The sequence below is a fragment of the Notolepis coatsorum genome, assembly GCF_963971535.1.
Source record: "Notolepis coatsorum genome assembly, chromosome: 5".
In the NCBI taxonomy this organism is placed as follows: domain Eukaryota; kingdom Metazoa; phylum Chordata; class Actinopteri; order Aulopiformes; family Paralepididae; genus Notolepis; species Notolepis coatsorum.
In genome coordinates, this window is record NC_140169.1 from 160,907,327 (window position 1) to 160,928,761 (window position 21,435).

The 21,435-nt window shown below is 46.3% G+C and overlaps 1 protein-coding gene across 1 annotated transcript in view; it reads right to left on the reverse strand.

Moving 5' to 3' along the window:
- Positions 1-635: 635 nt before the first annotated feature.
- myo3b (myosin IIIB) overlaps positions 636-21,435 on the reverse strand; it is a gene marked incomplete at its 3' end in the record, with an annotated part of 495,246 nt that continues 474,446 nt past the window's right edge. The window contains 1 exon segment of the mRNA XM_084314352.1: positions 636-683. Coding sequence (XP_084170478.1) covers positions 636-683 — 48 coding nt within the window.

A 21,435-nucleotide genomic window follows, 5' to 3' on the forward strand; every position in this document is an offset into this window, starting at 1 on the left:
TCTCAGGGAAGTCACACATAACCCAAGTTTACCATTGCAATGTACAGCACATTCAAAAACATCTTCATTCTGAACCAAGTTCAGTACATTATTACCTAATATCTTTTAGATGATACCGCAATATCTGTATGTGTTTGGTTCAAACTTGCCTCATTTATCATCTGTGACGAATCCCGGAACGGTCTCTCCTCCTTCCTCCGCCCGCAGTCCAAACACCCTCCTCTGCAGTCCATGGCTCTGATGCAAGGAGCGGCCCGGTGAATGGCCCAGACCGGCTGGCTTAGATCTTTGTCATCAGCTGATGCCCAATGAGTCTGGTCGAAAGCCTGATGGAAGCTGTCTCTTAGATCTCTATCTCTGGACCACCGATACTATCAGGCTGGGGTCAGCTGTCGGTTGATGTTCTTAACGTCCCATCAGCTGGGTGTATGCGTTCACCAGCCGATAGGCCTAGTTCTGCAGCAGACTGGGACAGCTTACTTTCTCAGAAATCAGTTCAGTAGAATAGCTGTCTCCCCGTGCTAGAGCAGTGGGCCTCAGCTTCCTCTCTCAGTGGTCAGCTGGCCCAGCACATGCCCCCGGTTCGAACCGTGGGCCTCAGCCTCCTTTCTCAGTGGTCAGCTGTCAGCAGTGTCCTAGCTGCGTCCCATCAGCTGGGTGGGCATTTGGACCGGCACAGGAGACTGAAGAGAGACACGCCCAGCGAGAACTCACAAAAGAAAAAGAGAGAGAGAGAGAAAGAAATAAAAATAAAAAACTGTCCGGTAACATTTCAACTCAGCTCCAATGAGCAGGGCAGTTTCCCAAGTCATGACAACAGAAAAAATGTCCCCTAGAGTCTCGTTGGCCAAAAAACAAACCATATATATATATATATATTAGGGATGTCCGATATTATCGGCCGACCGATATTATCGGCCGATATCGGCAGTAAAATGTGATATCGGAAAATATCGGTATCGGTTTAAAAAAAGAAAAAAACAATAACAATATTTGTTATATATATATCCAGTGAAATGGTTAGTTACCTGAAATTATTCCGTTTTTTGGGGTGGGAAACCCTGCATATATCGTATCGGTTGATATCGGTTGATATCGGTATCGGAAATTAAGAGTTGGACAATATCGGAATATCGGTATCGGTAAAGCGTGAAAAAAAAAAATGTTGCTCGTTATCACATTTCTTTCATCCAAATCATACAGTGCAGCAACGTTGCTCTGAAACGTCGTTAAACAGTTCAAAAGCCGTCTCGACCTCTGTGTATGGTATCCCCAGTAAAAATAATAAAAATACAAAAAATAATAAAATAAAATAAATAAAACATGACAGTCTTCCCCCCTGTTCTACACCTCCAACCCAAAAACAACTCCCGCAGGCCAAACCTACCCCTCTGGGTGCAGTTCCCTTTCTCAGCGTACAGTTCTAGGCCTGGGTCCTACAGTTTTAAAACCTGACAGGTTTGAACCTGTACTAAAACAATAGAGGACTCTTATTGGGGCCTCATGGACAAAGTTACATGTCTAAATCGTTATCACGGCATGCTTTTATGGTCAATGTAATGTATTTAGCGTATGCTTGAAATAACATCTAATGCCTGAAGCTGCTCTCCATTGTCTCCATCTGACTGGAACAACCTTCCTCTTTCTTTCAGATCTGTTACCTCTATCAATTAACCTCACAACCCTTCTTGGAGTCCTTTACCAATCTTGATTATCTTGATAGTAAATGATGTCTACTCGTTGAGTGCATTTAAAGAGTTTCATTGTCTCTTGCAAAGTGGAAAAAGCAAAGCAATACATAGACTCGGTGTTTAACTGTAACCTAAACAAAAGACAAGTGCTACAAAGTAAACCTGAGAAGTGACTCAAAATAACTGAAAACAAACAAACGTGCACGCCTGTGACAGACGTATAAGTAGGCTGTGCCTGAGATCATCTGATTGGCTAATGCCACCTGCCTACTTATCAGGTGTGAGAAGGGCCCACTGGAGATCAAACTCCCTCTTATTTCATAATTAAACCTATTTAATTAACTGCACCTCATCTCTCTGTGCAATTCTTATTTAACCCATTGTATAATTAAACTCTATTTAATTAACCTGTATATCAATATTCTAGGTGGTTGTAGAGACCTATCTTCAAACATTTGCCTGCATTATCCCACTGTCCCCCCCTAGATGGTGGCAAACTCAGTCTAGAGTATTTGAGCTGACGTCACTCTCTGACTCTAATCCGTTAGCCTCCTCGTGGCTCTGCGGCCATCTTGTCTTGGTGCAAATTTGTTGACATTTCCTCTCATCTTATCTCATCCTCCTCGTGGCTCCTTGTGGCCATCTTGTCTCGCTCATAATGGCTACTCTTTCTTGGAAGAGAGTTATTATGTCGAATCAGCTTGTTGATGTTCTGGCTAGGAATGTAAACATTCTGCCCTGCTAACACGGTCTTCAAAACAAACACTCTGCCTATTTACTGTGTCTCATCTCGCCATAGCAACGACAGGCCCCGCCCCTCTCCCTGTTGTCATGCGACACGCTGTCATCTTTGACCATAGCTATTTGACCCAGATTACTATAGCAACGGGCCACCCTGCGCTGCTGTAGACACTGACCTTGTGATGATGTGGCTGCTATCCACTGTTGATGTTAACCAGCGCCCTCTGCAACACACTCCCTGACTCCCATAATCTTCCACCGCTCAAACGGCCATCTCCCCCTTATATATATATATATATATATATATATATATATATACATTATTTATCTCTATTTTATATATTCATATATAAATCATCAATACGGTTTTCAACCTATCTCTTCTTTCTGTAAATTATTATCAGGATTATTATCAAATGAACACCCAGGACACAGTATAGGGCCAATACAGGAAGTAGAGTAGTCACATTTTGTTACTGAAGAATAATGCTGTTCTTCACATTTTGATGTAAATGACTGTGGAGGGGTGGAGTGCAGTGTATATACTCTGTGATAATCTTAGAAAAACAGTTCTTTCTTGCCACTCATACTCGTGATCCTCCTGTCATCAGCTAGGACGCGACCCCGGTCAGACGCCTCTGGTTTTAGCTCCGCAACGATGTACACACTTTTAGCTATTATGTTTGTTTTTTCTACTTTTTTTATTAAAGCAACACTGGCGGGTAAGTCATACGACCGCCAGACACTTATGGACCTAAACCCCCGGGCTCAAAGAGGAGTTTGGAGACACTTTATGCCTAGAATGGCCAGCAGAAATCAGACGGGAGAATGGCGGCAAGGAAAAGAACAAAGGAAACGGCAGGAAGAGGCACAGAGGGAGACGTGGAGGTATTAGGCTGAGATTAAAAAGAGCCGCTTACCGCCCAGCAATTCCATCCATCTTTCTGGCGAATGCCCGTTCGTTGGAGGGTAGGATGGATGACCTGAGAACGAGGGTCCGCTTCCAACGGGAGATGAGAGACATCAACATCATGTGTTTCACGGAAACATGGCTCACGTCGGCGACTCCGGACAAAAGCGTCTCTCCCTCGGACGCCTTCACAGTATTACATGCAGATCGAACGGCAGCCTCAGGAAAGAGTATCGGCGGCGGGGTCTGCATCCTCACGAACAATTCCTGGGTTAATCCCGAAGGGGTGCATGTTCTCTCGAGCTCGTGTTCCCCGGACATGGAACACATTTCTATCCTGTGCCGTCCGTTCCATCTACCCCGGGAGTTTACCGCGGTCATCATGACCGCCGTATATATTCCCCCACGGGCGAATACTGGCAAAGCGCTGGGAGAACTACATGATCACCTGAACAGACAACAGATAAAACATCCGGATGCGGCGATGATAGTGGCTGGCGATTTCAACCAGGCGAACCTGAAGAAAGTGATGCCGTCCTTCTTTCAGCACATCGCCTGCTCCACGAGAGGGAGGAACACGCTAGACAACTGTTATTCCCCGTTCAGAGCCGGCTACAAGGCAGTAGCCACTCCGCCATTAACAGGGTCTTCAAGCGCGAGTGATCACGACTCCATCTTGTTATTCCCCGCATATCAACAAAGATCACGTGACGCCGTCGTGTCACGTGAGACAAAGAAGTGGACTGACGAATCAGAGGCCACGCTCCAGGACGTGTTAGCAGACACGGATTGGGACATGTTCCAAGGCAGCGCCAGTGACGTCAGCGAGCTTGCAGACACAGTGGTGAGCTATATAACAACAATAGCTGATAGTATCGTCCTCACGAAAAAGGTGCAGGTTTTCCCAAACCAGAAACCGTGGGTGGACAGTACTATTAGAGCAGCGCTGAACTCTCGCACCACCGGTTACAACCTGGGTAGAGAGTTAGGAAACATGGAGGAGTATAAGGGTTCCCCGCGGGGGGGGCGGGGACGCTCTCTCGTTGTCGGAACACAGTGTGAGAAGAGCATTTATGCAGGTGAACACCAGGAAGGCTGCTGGCCCAGATGGTATAACAGGACGCATACTTAAGTCCTGTGCCAACCAGCTGGCCCAGGTGTTCACCGCCATATTTAATCAATCCCTGGCGGAGTCAGTGGTCCCTGCCTGCTTCAAGATGTCTACCATCATCCCTGTACCGAAGAAACCCTCCCCAACATGTCCAAATGACTACAGACCGGTGGCACTCACCTCTGTGGTCATGAAATGTTTCGAGAGGCTGGTCAAGGACCACATTTGTGCCTCCCTCCCCAGTGATATGGACCCTATGCAATTTGCATACAGGACAAACAGGTCCACTGACGACGCGGTCTCCCAGGTACTGCACAGCACCCTCTCTCACCTTGACCGTCAGAAGGGGGGCTATGTGAGACTGTTGTTCATTGACTACAGCTCAGCGTTCAACACCATAGTCCCCACCAGACTGGTGGACAAGCTGATCGAGCTGGGTCTGAGCTCCGCCCTGAGCGCCTGGGTACTGGACTTTCTGAGTGAAAGACCCCAGGCGGTCAGGGTGGGGGGTCAGACCTCCAACACCATCACCCTGAGCATCGGGTCCCCCCAGGGCTGTGTTCTGAGCCCCCTGCTGTACTCACTCTACACACACGATTGTGTGGCCAAGTTCAGCACCAACTCCATAGTGAAGTTCGCAGACGACACGGTGGTGGTGGGGCTGATCTCGGACAACGACGAGAAGGCCTACCGGGAGGAGGTTGAGGTACTGGAACGCTGGTGCCAGGACAACAGCCTGCTCCTGAACATTGGTAAAACCAAGGAGCTGATCGTGGATTATAGGAGAGGACAGCAGGAGACACACACACCACTGATGATTAACAGGGCTACCGTGGACAGGGTGAGCAGCTTTAAGTACCTGGGGGTCCACATCTCAGAGGATCTGACATGGTCAACACACATAGACACAGTAGTAAAGAAGGCGAAACAGCGCCTCTACCACCTGAGACAGTTAAGGAAGTTCAGCGTATCGGGGAAGATACTCCAGTCCTTCTACTCAGGAGCTGTAGAGAGCATCCTGACCGGAAACATCCCTGCCTGGTATGGAAACAGCACGGCACAGGACAAGAAGGCCCTACAGAGAGTGGTGCGCTCAGCCGAGTGCACCACGGGTATTGCACTACCTCCCCTGCAGGTTCTATACAACAAGAGATGCAAATCCAGAGCCTGCAGAATAATGAAAGACCCCCACCACCCCAATAACAGCCTGTTTCAGCTGCTGAGGTCAGGCAGACGCCTGCGAACCCCAGCTACTAGGACAGAGAGGCTTAGGCTCAGCTTCTTCCCCCAGGCCATCAGAGTCTTGAACAATGAACATTGAGCACCACAGAACACTGAACTATCCACACATAAGCACACATGAGCACACACATGACACGCACGCTGTGCATGCTCACACACTAGCAGCCACTTAACACTTTAAGATGAGCGGGCACACACTCATGCCGCACATACGCACACTTATGGCCAAAAGGAAAGGCCACTTTAAATTAGTATAACAGGAACAGTGTATTGCACTACCAAAGCTACCTAGCATGTCCTATATGCTCTGTAAATAACTATGTACAGATACCGAGATGTCACACCATGTTACCTGTTACCTGTTTATTGCACAATGTTTTTTTTTTTATTGGATTCTAGTATATGTTGTACCACTGTATTGCACATCGTTGCGGGCAAGACCACCCGCATTTCATTGTATACTTGTATGCCATGACAATTAAAACTCTTGACTTGACTTGACTTGACTCTACTCAGTCGCAGCCAGCTATGTGGCTTCTTGTTTTCATTCCTGTGTCTGATAAGATAGGCTCCCTCACTTAAACAAACGGAAAATAGAATTAACCCTTAAAACACTGCCTTTCTTCACCGGCCCGCTCGTTTTCCATTCTCTGTAGTGTAAAACACCATTCCTACACTGTGACTATTTCCTCTGTGTCTTCAAAACACATTACAGCTGGCTTCCCTGTTAAGTTTAAGTTAGCATTGAAGAATACACAGTGATGGTCAGATATAGGTAATTCGATTACTGATACTTTATCAATGTCCATCATTAAATCTAGGATATGTCACCATGTTGGTGAGTGGGTTCATTTACATGTTGTATTAGCTCAACGTTGTCCAGTAGGTTGGTAAACTCAATAGCCTTGGGGTCCTTCCTATTCAGATCTCCACGTATGACTAATCTTTTACATCTCTAAGGATACCAACTGAGATTAGCTTCTGAGAACCAGGGGTGTAAAGTACTTGAGTAATTGTATTTCTAATTCAAATGTCATACTTTTTACTCCTTACATTTAAAATGCAGACCTACAAAGTACAAAGCACAAATCTCACAGGTCCAACCATTTTAATTAGTATATCCTAATTGTTTATCTGGCCAAACTAACATTAACGTTCTTACCCCTGTGACCGCAGGTAAACAGCCAATCAAATCCCCATCAATGGAAAATGAACCCCCCCATACCCATACTGTCCATGTGCAACACTAGAAAATGGCTCACCTCTTCAACTAACACACCTGGTGCAATGTATAGCCAAAATGAACCCTTGGCCCATGATGGAATGAGTTTGAGACCCCTGGTCTATCCCTTTAAAAAAAAAAAAAATCAGTCAGCTACTATGGCTTTTATATACTATATCTGTACTGTACTTGTGCTGTATAATGACAATACATTTGAATCCAATCTAATATATAAACAGGAATATATGCAGGAATATCTGCAGATATAGATAAATATATACATGCAATACACAGCATCACTGTACATGGCCATCACACAGTATTCTATGGGTAATGATTTCTTCAAATTTCTTTGTTGACAAAATCCTGTCTCTTCGGTCTGCACCCCCTCTTGCTGCCCCCGACCCCTCGGTTCCACCTGTGTGCCCAGCTGTTCTTGAGGAGTTTAAACCCATATCCTTGTCCTCACTATCTGATGTTGTTCGTGAGTTGCGGCCCAACAACTGCCTCTCTTTGTCAGTGTTCCCTCTCGCCTTTTTAAAAGAGGTTTTTGATTTTAAGTCAGTTGGCTCTTCTATTCTTGTTTTGGTGCATGCTTGTTTTAGTTCAGGAATTCTTCCAACTTCTTTTAAACACGCTATAGTACAGCCGCTAATTCTGGTGATAGCTACCTCATATTAATTCTGGTGATAGTTACCTCATATTACTTCTGGTGATACTACCTCATATTCATTCTGGGGATAACTATCACCATAATGATGCTGGTACTAATCATACTGCTTAGTATAAGTACATGGGGTTCCTGTTAAATATACTGCTTAGTATAAGTACATGGGGTTCCTGTTGAGTATACTGCTTAGTATAAGTACATGGGGTTACTATTAAATATACGGCAAACTGTATTTTAGGACCCGTTCTTGCTTATTTTCAAGCCCCCTTCTCTGAACTGAACAACTACATGATGCCTCTCATGTATGAGTTTTCCTGTGTTTCTTCAGATCCCTTTTATGACTGAACCCTTTCCCACAAACTGAACAACAAAATAGTTTCTCTCCTGTATGAGCTATCATGTGTGTCTTCAGATCTCCCTATGTAGAATTGTATTGGCGCACACACAAAGCATGATAATAAAGGTGCAATCTTGTGGGATAAATTTAAAAATCAACCCAAAACCAGCAGCATAATCACTGATTATCACACAAGGACCTTTTGACTTCTACTCAGAAGTGTGTCCTACTAGTTATGCTATACTGGCCAGTATGACCCACTGCCATAGTGTCTTCATACCTGTACCACTGCACATGTTAATACTATACTCTGTACATACATCTGACCAGCACCACCACTGTATATTTCCTAACCAGCCCAATCACCTGTACATTGTATATTACTACTGCACTTTACTATTACATCTACACTCTGTTTGCCACATTTATTCCCACCGTACTGTATTTGTGCTGTATAATGACAACACATTTGACTCTAATCTAATATCACCAACCTACACCCAGGTTTCCCCTTCTGTTAGACTTCGTCATAGTACTGAGACTGCTCTTTTTAAAAATGTCCAATGACATTATTTTAACTGTGGACTCTGGGTGTGATGCCATTATGGTAACATTGTATTTTGACCGCTTTCTCAGATTTTGAGACGGTACCTGTTGTGAAGGGCCAGATTAAAGCTGAGAATCTACGTTTATTGTTTTATATACCTTGTATATTATTTATATATACAAGTTATATCCCTTTAAGCCTGCGTTTGAATCCTAGTAATATTCACTTTCCTCATTGGATAACGCTCTCGGCGCCAGACGGCGCGCCCCTAAAGTCAGGTTCAAAGGCGAGCCTGGGCATGTTGGAGCATGCCTGGAGCCGGCGCATTGATTCGAGACGAGAACTGAGGTTTGGCACTAGAAAGCCACTTAAGTATATATATCGTGGCAGGTGCGAACAGCAGCAGTTCGGCGTTCGGTAAAAACAGTGAAGTGCAAGCAGTTCGTCTAAACAGAGTGTTGTGAACCACGTGCGAAGTGAATAGTAAAAGTGTCAGAGTTAATGCAGTAACGTCAAGTTCGACTTAGCTTAATGTGAAGTAAAGAGTCGTTATTTAGTGTGAATCGTGTCAACAGCAGTTCGTTCGTTTAGTAGCTAGTGGAACCTTAGCCAGTGTGCGTGGACTAAATACATTGGTGCCAGTACACGAGGAGGGCCTAGTCGTGGAACCTACTGGACATGTGCATATTGGAACCTACGGCGGCGATTGCAGAACCAGTATTGGTTGGATTATAGTGATTGTGGAACGTACTACCCTTGGAGAAGAGCCTCGTTAATACCCACTGTCGTTTGGATTTAACCACCTTGAAGATTTACCTCGGGCTAGCTTCGTGGACCGAAGCTAGCTGGCTATCGTCATTGCTATCGGGCAATTGGATTACAGTTATTGCTTTGTTGCTGAGCCTTTGGATTACAAGGACTGGATTCCGTACGAGAACCCCCTTTCTTCAATTGAACAGACTGAGTATCCGAACATTCTTCTTTCCTCCAGAGCTTACATCTCTGGGAGGATAACCCCCCTGTCTCCAGCGGTACCAGCGTTTCCCCCTATCTTGCCATCCTACGCCAGGCGGCGTTTAGTCTAGTTCCCCATCGTAGGAATTATTCATTCCAACTGACGTTTGCTACTGACTGACTTTATTCATATTCTTCGCCATACAAGCGCGACCTTAATTCCCATCTCTGTACAATTTGCTGCATAACAATAAATATTCTAAATGATATTTCTTTGTCACCGTGCCGTATTATTCTGAGTGTCTGCCATAATTAACTGTACTTTCTGGCAAGTAATAATAATGATAACTAGCAGTGGTTTAATCTATCACAATCTTTAATACAGTCAGGGTTTTGTAACCCCTCAGTTACAGTACCCATACTTTCACTTAAGTATAATTTCTGGGTACTTTTACACCCCAGGTAGGATAGTTCTATGAATTGATCACAGACATGTAGGATAGTTCTATGTATTGATAACAGACATGTAGGATAGTTATATGTATTGATCACAGACATAAGTGTTAATTTATGTAAAGAGAAATGTCCATCGTCACTAATTTCTGGGTACTTTCTTGTCAGGATCCTAGGCCCGGTCCTGGCTGGACTGGGCAGGATGGTAACATTGGGCAGTACCCTACACCTAACTTTGGGCAATGCCCTCTATCTGACATTGGCCCTCGGCCTGACATTGGCGCCCTACCACCCTCTAGTGGTGACAAACAATCGGTGCGCTCCAGTACTCTGGACATCCTGACTACTGTGATAACTATAATTAATAGTATGATTAATGTGGTGTCATGGTGTGTACTGTTGTTGTCTTTCCCTTCCCTGGTGTGATGTCATGCACTGTTTTGGGTTGTTAGGAGTTGCTTTTGTGTTTAGTTGTGTTTAGTTATTCTTTGCTTATTGTCTAGGTGTTGGTTGTGATTCGGTGTTGGCCAGATGTTCTTAATTGTTAATTAGTCGGGGTATTTAGGTGTCTGTCTGTCTCCCCTTCGTTGTGGCGACATTCCTCCAGTTACCCCCTGTTCCTCCACGTCGTGTCGCACCGTTCTCCCTCTAGTAAGTCTTAGTGTTTGTTGTTTTGTATTGTGAAGTCTGTTATTTAGTTTCTGTATTTTCCCTGTATTGCACTGGATTCTACAGTAAACACCCTTCTCCAAGCTTCACTCCTTGCCTCTGCCTCCTCCATTCTTTCCCTTTCTGTATTATTGCATTCTACCTAACCCCATCGTGACAGAATGTCGCCACCAACATTAACGAATGCAGCAGGAAAGGCAAGCGATACCATCACCGTTGTCCTGGCCCTGATGGCCGGTGACATAAAGAGTTACTCACTGGCCAAATGGGGGTTCCTACTCCGGAAGATCGACCAGGTCGCCACTGAGAACCCGACACTGCAGACGGCGATGTGGGAGATGGCTGAACATATTGCGGTCCTCATGGAGAAGCATAAGCCGAAGGCTAGTGTAGCTAGCCTGCCGACTGTTCTCAGGCTTACGGTCAGCCTAGATCCTCCCACAGCCGCTGAGGTTGCTCGGATGTCCATCGCCGGTCGGACGTCCACAGCTAACCTAGCTCCGCCGGTTAGCTTAGTGTCAAGAGCTAACCAGCCTCTCCCAGCTAACCTAGCTCTGCCCGTTAGCTTCATGCCAATAGCTAACCAGCCACTCTCAGCTAACCTAGCTCCGCCCGTTAGCTTCGTGCCAATTGCTGACCGGCTGTTCCCCGTTAGCACAGCTCCTCCTGTTAGCTCCGCCACTATAGATGGCCAGACGTCCCCAGTTGGTACAGCTCTACCCGTTAGCTCCGCTCATACAGCTAACCAGACGTCCACAGCTAACATAGCTCCGCCGGTTAGCTTAGTGTCAAGAGCTAACCAGCCACTCCCAGCTAACCTAGCTCCGCCCGTTAGCTTCATGCCATTAGCTAACCAGCCACTCCCAGCTAACCTAGCTCCGCCCGTTAGCTTCGTGCCAATTGCTGACCGGCTGTTCCCCGTTAGCACAGCTCCTCCTGTTAGCTCCGCCACTATAGATGGCCAGACGTCCCCAGTTGGTACAGCTCTACCCGTTAGCTCCGCTCATACAGCTAACCAGACGTCCACAGCTAACATAGCTCCGCCGGTTAGCTTAGTGTCAAGAGCTAACCAGCCACTCCCAGCTAACCTAGCTCCGCCCGTTAGCTCCGTTTCAATAGCTAACCGGCCGTTTCAAGCTAGCACAGTCTCCACTGCCAGACTAGGCTCCAGGTTCAGGGTGAGCCTAGTATCTGAGACAGACCAGATGTCTCCAGCTAGCACAGTCTCCACTGCCAGACTAGGCTCCAGGTTCAGGGTGAGCCTAGTACCGGAGACGGACCAGATGTCCCAAGCTAGCCAGGCATCCCCAGCTAACATAGCTCCGCCCGTTAGCCCCGTCCCAATAGCTAACCGGCCGTCCCCAGTTAGCACAACCCCGCCTGTTAGCCCCGCTACAGTAGCTAACCAGACGCCCACTGCCAACCTAGGCTCCAGGTTCAGGGTGAGCCTGGTAGCGGAGACAGACCAGATGTCTCCAGCTAGCACAGTCTCCACTGCCAGACTAGGCTCCAGGTTCAGGGTGAGCCTAGTACCTGAGACGGACCAGATGTCCCAAGCTAGCCAGGCATTTTCAGCTAGCGCAGTTCCCACAGTGAGTCCAGGGCCCACAGTTAGCCTAGCCCCCGAGGCTAGTATGGCTAGTAAGGCCTCCACAGCTGGTCCAGCTTCCACGCCCAGTCCAGCCTCAGCTCTGGGTCCTGGCTCCTCATCCCCGGATCCTACACCACGCCTCGCCGCCGAGACCGATCCGGTCTCCACGCCCTGCCCGGCCTCTCCACCTGGTCCGGCTGCCGTGCCGGCTCCCGGCTCTTCGACGGATCCTGGCTCCCCGTCTGGTCTAGCTCTGCGCCGTGATCGGCGTCCTGGTCCTCGCCGTGGTCTCCGCCGGGGTCTTCGCCGTGGTCTTCGCCGGGGCCTGCGTGGGATCCTGCTCCGGGGGTCGTCGCCGCCGCACCTCCATTCCGGCTCTCCTGAACCGGTCCCTAGTCCGGCGGCTGGAGGGCCTCTCGTCCGGGATCCGGCTCCAGGGTCCAGCTCCCCTTCCCGGGCTTCTACACCTGTGCCCACCCCCCCTCGTCGGGCCTCGCTTCCCAGGTCCAGCCCTCCTCGTCGGGCCTCGGTTCTCAGGTTCTGCCCCCCTCCCCGGGTCTCGGTGCCCATCCCCACCCCCCCTCGTCGGACCTCTGTTCCCAGGTCCAGTCCTCCTCCCCGGGCCTCTGTTCCCATCCCCACCCCCCCTCTCCGGGCATCTGCGCCCGTTTTCTACCCCCCTGGCTGCTATGCCCCTCCTGGGTTTTTCGTTCAGCCTCCTGGTCCCTCGTCTTCGGGTCCTCTCCCTGGTTCCTCTCCGGGGTTCCGGCTTCCTCCCTCACCTGCTTATGGACGTTGTTTTCGGGTGTCTGGAAGCCACCCGTTGAGGGGGGGGTACTGTCAGGATCCTAGGCCCGGTCCTGGCTGGACTGGGCAGGATGGTAACATTGGGCAGTACCCTACACCTAACTTTGGGCAATGCCCTCTATCTGACATTGGCCCTCGGCCTGACATTGGCGCCCTACCACCCTCTAGTGGTGACAAACAATCGGTGCGCTCCAGTACTCTGGACATCCTGACTACTGTGATAACTATAATTAATAGTATGATTAATGTGGTGTCATGGTGTGTACTGTTGTTGTCTTTCCTTTCCCTGGTGTGATGTCATGCACTGTTTTGGGTTGTTAGGAGTTGCTTTTGTGTTTAGTTGTGTTTAGTTATTCTTTGCTTATTGTCTAGGTGTTGGTTGTGATTCGGTGTTGGCCAGGTGTTCTTAATTGTTAATTAGTCGGGGTATTTAGGTGTCTGTCTGTCTCCCCTTCGTTGTGGCGACATTCCTCCAGTTACCCCCTGTTCCTCCACGTCGTGTCGCACCGTTCTCCCTCTAGTAAGTCTTAGTGTTTGTTGTTTTGTATTGTGAAGTCTGTTATTTAGTTTCTGTATTTTCCCTGTATTGCACTGGATTCTACAGTAAACACCCTTCTCCAAGCTTCACTCCTCGCCTCTGCCTCCTCCATTCTTTCCCTTTCTGTATTATTGCATTCTACCTAACCCCATCGTGACACTTTCTTACACCCCCACTAAGAACTCCCATTGAAATATTGATGAGTATTTTGGTGGCCGGTACAATGTGATGATGAGCAAAGACAGTCCAGCTTTTTAGTTCAATAACAAGATACTAAAATGATGTAAATTCACCCATGTCAATGTCATCGCATACAAACGATGCAGATAAAATAGCTAGAATTGTTTATCCCTTTTCATAGCGTGCATGCATGTAAACATGTGTGTGTGTGTGTCATATACTCTGCCTGCTACATCATGTCCTCCGGTCGATGCCTCCCTGCAGTGCCGTCCAGTCAATGCGCTGATGGCTCCGTCCCGCCTTGCAACTCTGCCCTCCATTGCGCCTTTTTCCCCTCAAACTCCTCTTTATAGGCACAGTCCATATACCAATGACCGTCCTGGCCGCATACAAAACAAACACCAGCAGGTTTGCGCTGCCTCTTTCTCTTTCGCCTCGGGATGCTCTGCCCAACTGAGTAGTCCTTTGCAAGCTGTGAGACAGTTCTCACCAGGGCTAACTGTGATTGTCCGACTGTTTTTATCAGCGACAATTATGACCGCTCCATCAGCTGTTGAGCATGCAGACTCAGCTCCCCTAATTGCCTGGCCATTTCATCTGCTGCTATTGAGCCAGCCCCGTCCGTGGACGTTGAAACAGGCCAGACCGTTGCGGATGGTGGTGGTGGTATACGAGGCCAATCTCCTCGCTTCGGAGTCGGTGGTCGTCTGCGAGGCAGTTGACGTGGTGGGACTGCCGGTGACACACACGGGAAAGCATCGAGGCCAGAGTCCACTGCAAGCCCCGGACACACCGCCGCGGGGGAAGAGAAAGAAAACAAAGTGTCAGATTCTTCCCTCACTCCCCTCTTCCACATACAGGCTGCTCCCTGCTCCTCTAAATTGCCCACATCCTCCATTCTTTAACACGCTTCTTTTCTCTCAACAGACAAAAACAAAATAAAATAAAATATGTGGTAAACAAAAAATGTTTTCCTCTAATCACTTGGGGGGGAACAAATCTCTATAGCAGCCTACACGCACAGACGCCCTTATCTTAGTTTCATCTAGAAACAACTGCAGTTTGACCAGATAAGGTGTTTAGAAACTAAGTCACACAAGAAAAACAACTGTCCTTTCTCTATGGCATTCCCCACGCACGGTCACCTTCCCGCCTCCTTGTGAAAAAATCAATAAAACAGATATTAAACGCGCTTATTTCGGGACTGACCTAAGTAATTTAAAATGTCTCACGCACGGTCATCTTCCCGCCTCCTTGTGAGAGAAAATAAATAAAAACAGATCAGTGCCTAAAAGATATTAAAACCTAGCCCACGCCATAATTTCTGGACTATTGCATGACTATTGCAGTAATTTCCAACATACTCATAGTACACTTTGCACACGCCTATTATTTCGGATACAAATGTAATTCTCGCATTTACTTTCGGAACGTACCTTTAAATCCCAAGTGTTCAGAGGAAAACCGAGAGGGTAACACACAAAAAGAAAAACAATACCATGTTTTAGTGTTCGTCCCCACCTGGACCCAGAGACTCAACAACTCTAACCCTACTATGTTCTAGTGTTAGACACCATCTAGACCCAGAAACTCAACAACTCTCCGCCCAAATCAAACTCCTGCACGCATCCACACGGGAAAATCTGCCAGAGTTGACAAGACAGTCGGTAGACAGGGGTCCTCTCTCTCCTGTCCTTTTCACAGAGATTTTGAGGCGAGGGAAAATAGCACTCCCCCGGATTGCTCGTCGACAATGCACCACTCTGTGTCATTCGCTGTCTGGTCAATCTAGACACCCTAATCTAATTGTAACATAACTACTTATAGATACAAAAACGCTTTAAACAGAATGTCAACAGCTCACTGAATATTCCCCACGCGTTCCCAAGGTTCAAGCCGGAGGTGACAGCCAAACGGACGGCGCAGCCGGTCCTCTCCCCCCCCCAGTGCGCGGAGGTCGAGACAGGGCAGCGCTTCCCTGGAATCCCAAGACTCACCCTGTCTGCAGAGTCCGTCCCGCGGCCACCTCGACACCCATCGCTTTAAAATCTAATAAAACTAGTTAAAAAAATATCCCATAAACATCACTCGTCACCATCTGTAATGGGAAATATTAAAGGACTAAACGATGAGCCGTTTACAAATCATTCTGAGTCATTATTAATAATAATAAGAACGTTTATTTCACCGTGGCCACAATTGAAAGGACAGTTTATAGTCAGAGACAATATGTTAACACATTAGCGTCTGGCCATAGACTGACCAAGAGTTCTGTTCAGACATATGTTAAATACACAGTTGTCAGACATAACATAATATCAGATATGATGATGATGATGGTAAACAAAAATGGTTCTCAGTCACTGGAAGCAACAACAAAGAAGTTGTTTTTATTATTTATTAAAGAATTTTATATAACAATTTATCTATAAGTCTTGACAGACACAACCATTCCACCAGACATGCTTCTGCACGAGGTTTTACACTTCCAAAAGTGAGGTCGAATGCAATGAAGCGAACTGTCATGTTTCGTGGTATGCAGGAATGGAACTCTCTTCCCAGACATGTTAAGCAGGAGAATAGTAAATGTCGTTTCAAAATCGTGGTAAAACAACATTTTCAACCAAAGAAATTGACATTCCCTAATAGATAGTGTGTACGTAAATGAAAATGTATGTGTCTGATAAAGAGATAGGTATATATGGATGAAAAGGCATGTGTCTGATAGGGATATATTATTAAAATATTGTATAATTGGCTGATATGAACATAGATAATGTATGTAAAAGCTAAATAGTATATTATGCTGTATTGTATTATGAATTAATTATGAGTAGGTATTATTGTATTGTATTATGAATTCATAAGGCGTATATATTGTTGTATTGTATTATGAATTTGATTAGGGTTTTTATTGTTGTTTTAATTGTCTGTATGACATGTAAATGTTGTGAGTGTATAAGTCTGTAACTGTATTTTATGTGTTATGGACCCCAGGAAGAATAGCCCCAGCACTGTTGTGGCTAATGGGGATCCAAATAAACTTATAAACGTATGGCTGGGGAGATGTTGGAGTCTTCTTAAAGAGACATACACAAATTAACCAGTCAAGCTGGTCACACTGAAAGTCACGCTGTATAACATGATATCTCAACACAGATCTATAAGGACATGATAATATATTCCACGACAGTAGCTAAACTAATTATTATTATTATATTAGTATAGATTAGATTAGATTATAGAATGTATTGCCATCATGCAGCACAAGTACAGTACAACGAAAATAAGTTTGGCATCCAACCAGAGTACAAATGTAACAGTAAAGTACGATAGTAATATGCAATGTACAGTTGATTAAACTGGGTATAACATATATAAATTAGTACTACTGCGTAATAGTGCTAATCAGATGTATGTACAGAGTTGTAGTATTAATATGTACAGTGATACAGGTATAATAGACACTATGGTAGTAAGTCTGATTGAAGGACACAGCCATGAGCGGTCGCAAATTCCTGAGCTCCCGGAGCCCTCGTCAATACAGCAAACAAAAGAGATTTTGCGCACATTTTCTCCTCGTTATGTTTTGGATAACGGATTCGTACCTCTACTCAACGATGAAGCATAACCAGACAGAAGAGGAGAGAAGAGCAAAAATAGAAAAGGAGGTACACAGCGACTTTTATTTCCAAAACGGCACGGAGCACAAGCACCTGGCCGTGGGGACAGCGACCGTTCACGCAACATTAACGGCCAATCCTGAAAGAAAGAACAGACCCCCGAATGGCAGAATGGACCGAAAGACCTTTTTGTCCCTTATCCTGCTACTCTCGGGAGACATTCATCTAAACCCAGGCCCGGTCTTGACCAGAACTCAGGCGAGAAGACTTGGTCTGGCAGCGCAAGAAGCGAGGGAGGTTACCATCGCGACCAATATCAACAACTCAACCTGTGGCTACATCCACTGCGCGGACGGCAACTCTTCCCAAATGACGCCGCAGCAGACGAGCACACGTGAGGCAGAGACGAGAGGAGGTGAACCGAGGGTCGAAACCATGACGACCATCCCGACGCGGGATTTAAACATCTCGACGCCCGATAGCCGGCTAGCCAGCGGAGCTAAAGGCGAAAACATCCAGGAACAAAGGACTCTGGACCGAGTCCTTTGTTGTACCAGCACGGCGCGGGTCCCGACCCCCCCCTCCCCCCTTCCCACCCACGTCAACAAAGCCCCCCCAACCGGCAACCCCACGGACAAATCGCCTGATAAACTAGCCAACCTAGCCAGGCTGGCTATGTTTACCAGCCCAGGAGAACAAAAGGTTGCCGCCAGAAAAGACAGGACAAAGGACTCCCCCTCCCCACACACCAACACACAGACCTCACGGAGACAACAACAAAGCCCCCCCCCTCCCTCCCCCACAGCAGCACCAGAAGACCGTTACCTGGAACTCGAAGACATCAATAACACAGCTAATAAAAACGGACTACACATCTTTCACCTTAATGTAAACAGCATTAAGCATAAGCTGGACGAATTAAGAAACCTGTTTATGAGCGGTAAGGTAGACATAATATGCTTTACTGAAACTAAACTTGATCCATCTGTAACAGACCCTGAAATAGAAATAGAGAACTATACTATAGTCCGTAATGACAGAAACCAGTATGGAGGTGGTGTTTGTATGTACATACATAAGGACACCAAATTCATTACCCGTACTGACCTTCATCATGAGACAATTGAAACCGTATGGGTGGAAATTTTATTTGAAAGGGCAAAATCTGTTCTAGTCGGCACAATATACAGACCGCCAGATCAAACTGGCTTTTATGATACTCTGGATGTGTGCTTAGCTGGAGCTGAGGATGCGGAAAAAATTCTTATTGGGGATTGGAACACGGATATGCAAGAAAAAAATGCACCCGTCTTCAAATCCTTCAATAGGTTTTGTGATCTGCACGGCCTCAGCCAACTAATCACCCAACCCACAAGGATATGTGAATCAACTCAGACTACCATTGACCTCATACTGACCTCTGACAAGTCCAAGATCTCCAGTAAAGGGGTTATAGCATGCGGGTTAAGTGATCATTACATGATATTCTGTACCCGCAAAAAGCTAAAACTAAAGGCTGGCTGTCACAAAACAGTCACATCTAGAGACCTCAAAACCTACTCTAGCGAGGCCTTTAACCTTGAACTGGAGAGTCTGGACTGGTCAGATGAACTCAATGGTACACTGGTTGAAGAAACTTGGCTTGGCTTCAAAACCAAATTTTCATCAATACTAAACAAAATGGCCCCCCTAAGAACCACCAGGGTAAAAAATCGCGCTGAGCCATGGATGCACACTGAAATACTGACCGCTATGAAAGCCAGAGACAAAAAATGCTCTGAGTTTCGTAAAAGTCAGTCAAAGCTTACCAAAAGCACGAGCAGTGAACTCCAAGACCACGTGACTGAACTCAAACTAGAAAGAAACAGACTAAGAAATGACGTAAACTCCATGATCAAAACTGCTAAAAAAAATGTCATCAATGACAAAACCGAGGAAAACAAAAATAAACCACGTGAACTTTGGAAATTACTCAACAATCAACTAGGCTGCAGTAAAAAACTCAAAACCAGGTTCTCAAACATAAACATAAAGACGGACAACACACTCATCACAGACAAGCTGGATGTAGCCAATTACTTAAACACTTTCTTCACAAACATAGCCACAACACTGGTAAACAAACTACCCTCCCACTCAGGGCAGTATGGGGTAGAACACATAGTAGCATACTACATGAACCTAGGCGTCCACAAAGACGACTTCAAACTGGAAATAGTAACTACAGATGAGGTACTCAAAAAACTGAGCGCCCTCCAACCAAACAAGGCCACTGGCCATGACAACATCCCCTCCAAATTCCTCAGAGACTCAGCAGCAGCCATCACCCCAGTCATCACACACATAATAAACCTCTCCATAAAACAGGGACACGTCCCCAAGGACTTCAAAATTGCGAGAGTAACACCCCTGCACAAAAAGGGCAGCAAATTAGACCCGGGTAACTACCGCCCTGTTTCTATCCTTACATCCATCTCGAAAGTCATGGAAAAAATAGTATACGAACAGATCGAAAAGTACCTCGCGGAAAAAAATCTAATCTACGAATTCCAATCTGGCTTCAGAACATCCCACTCCACTGACACATGCCTTCTCTACTTGAACGACCACATCAAACAAGAGGTGGACGCGGGCAAATACTGCGGCATGGTCATGCTGGACCTACAAAAGGCCTTCGACACTGTCAATCACACCATTCTGATTGACAAGCTAAAAGCAATTGGTTTTGATAGTTTATCAGTGAGCTGGATACAATCCTACCTGGAGGGGAGGGAACAGATGGTGGAAGTAAACGGTACCCTATCCCCCCCCCTCACAGTGAGCTGTGGTGTTCCACAAGGAAGCATACTAGGACCGCTACTATTCCTAATTTATGCAAATGACATGTCGTCAGCTTGTGACTGCAACTTGTTCCTGTTTGCGGACGACTCAGCCCTGCTGGTCTCTGACAAGAACAAGTTACAGGTTGAAAAAGCCCTCAGCTCGGAACTAGGCAAAATCTGCATATGGCTCGCCGACAACAAACTATCATTACACATGGGCAAAACAGAGTCCATTCTCTTCGGTTCAAATAACAAACTCAGCAAGACCGACGGCTTCTCGGTTACAGTGGGTGACAATATTATCACAAGGAAAGATGAAATTACCTACCTGGGTTCCATCCTAGAGGCTAATCTTTCCTGTGACAAAATGGCATCCAATGTAATAAAAAAAGTCAACCAACGAACGCGATTCTTGTACCGGATCTCCTCTCTGGTAAACAAGAATACCCTGAAGACTCTAGCAGGAACACTCATTCAAGGGTACTACGACTATGCTTGCACCTCATGGTACCAAAGCACCTCAAAGGCACTAAAAAACAAATTACAAACATCTCAAAACAAGCTAGTCAGACTACTACTTGACCTGACTCCTAGAACCCACCTCACCCCTGCCCACTTTGACAACCTAGGATGGCTTAGAGTAGACGACAGAGTACAGCAACTTGCAATGGGCCTGGTCTACAAGATACACTACGCGACCAAGGTACCCATGTACATGTCAAAATACTTCCCAAAGGTCAGTGAATACCACGATCACAACTCCAGAGGGAGCTCCACAAATCATGTAAAACCCAGATTCGGCTCAAACAGGGGACTAAACACGTTTCGCAATTATGCCACATCAATGTGGAACGCCCTACCTAAAGCTGTAAAGGAATGTGAATCACTACCCACCTTCAAAAACACTCTCAAAAAACACCTACGTGAGACTGCAATTCGAAACTGGCCCCTACAAATGTCCTAACCTAGTTGTACAGTAAATGACCAAGTAAGGCTTTGTCAATATTCCAATGTACAGTGTAAAATGTGTGTGTGTCCCCTTCCCAACCCCCCCCCCCCCCCCCCCCCCCCACCTCCAATGTACAGCCCTCACCCAACCCACCCAACCCCACCCCACCCAACCAACCTCCTCCAATGTACAGTTTCTATGCCAAATGTATATACACTCCTTTTCTGGACACTTTTGTATCACAAACAGTATCTGTATGTCATGTATGTCATATATGTTATGATGAATTGAAAATGGGGGACCCTGATGTAAACAAGACGAAAGTCTTTCTCTGGTCTGCATCCCCTTAACAATTGTATGTATTGAGCTGTACTGTAC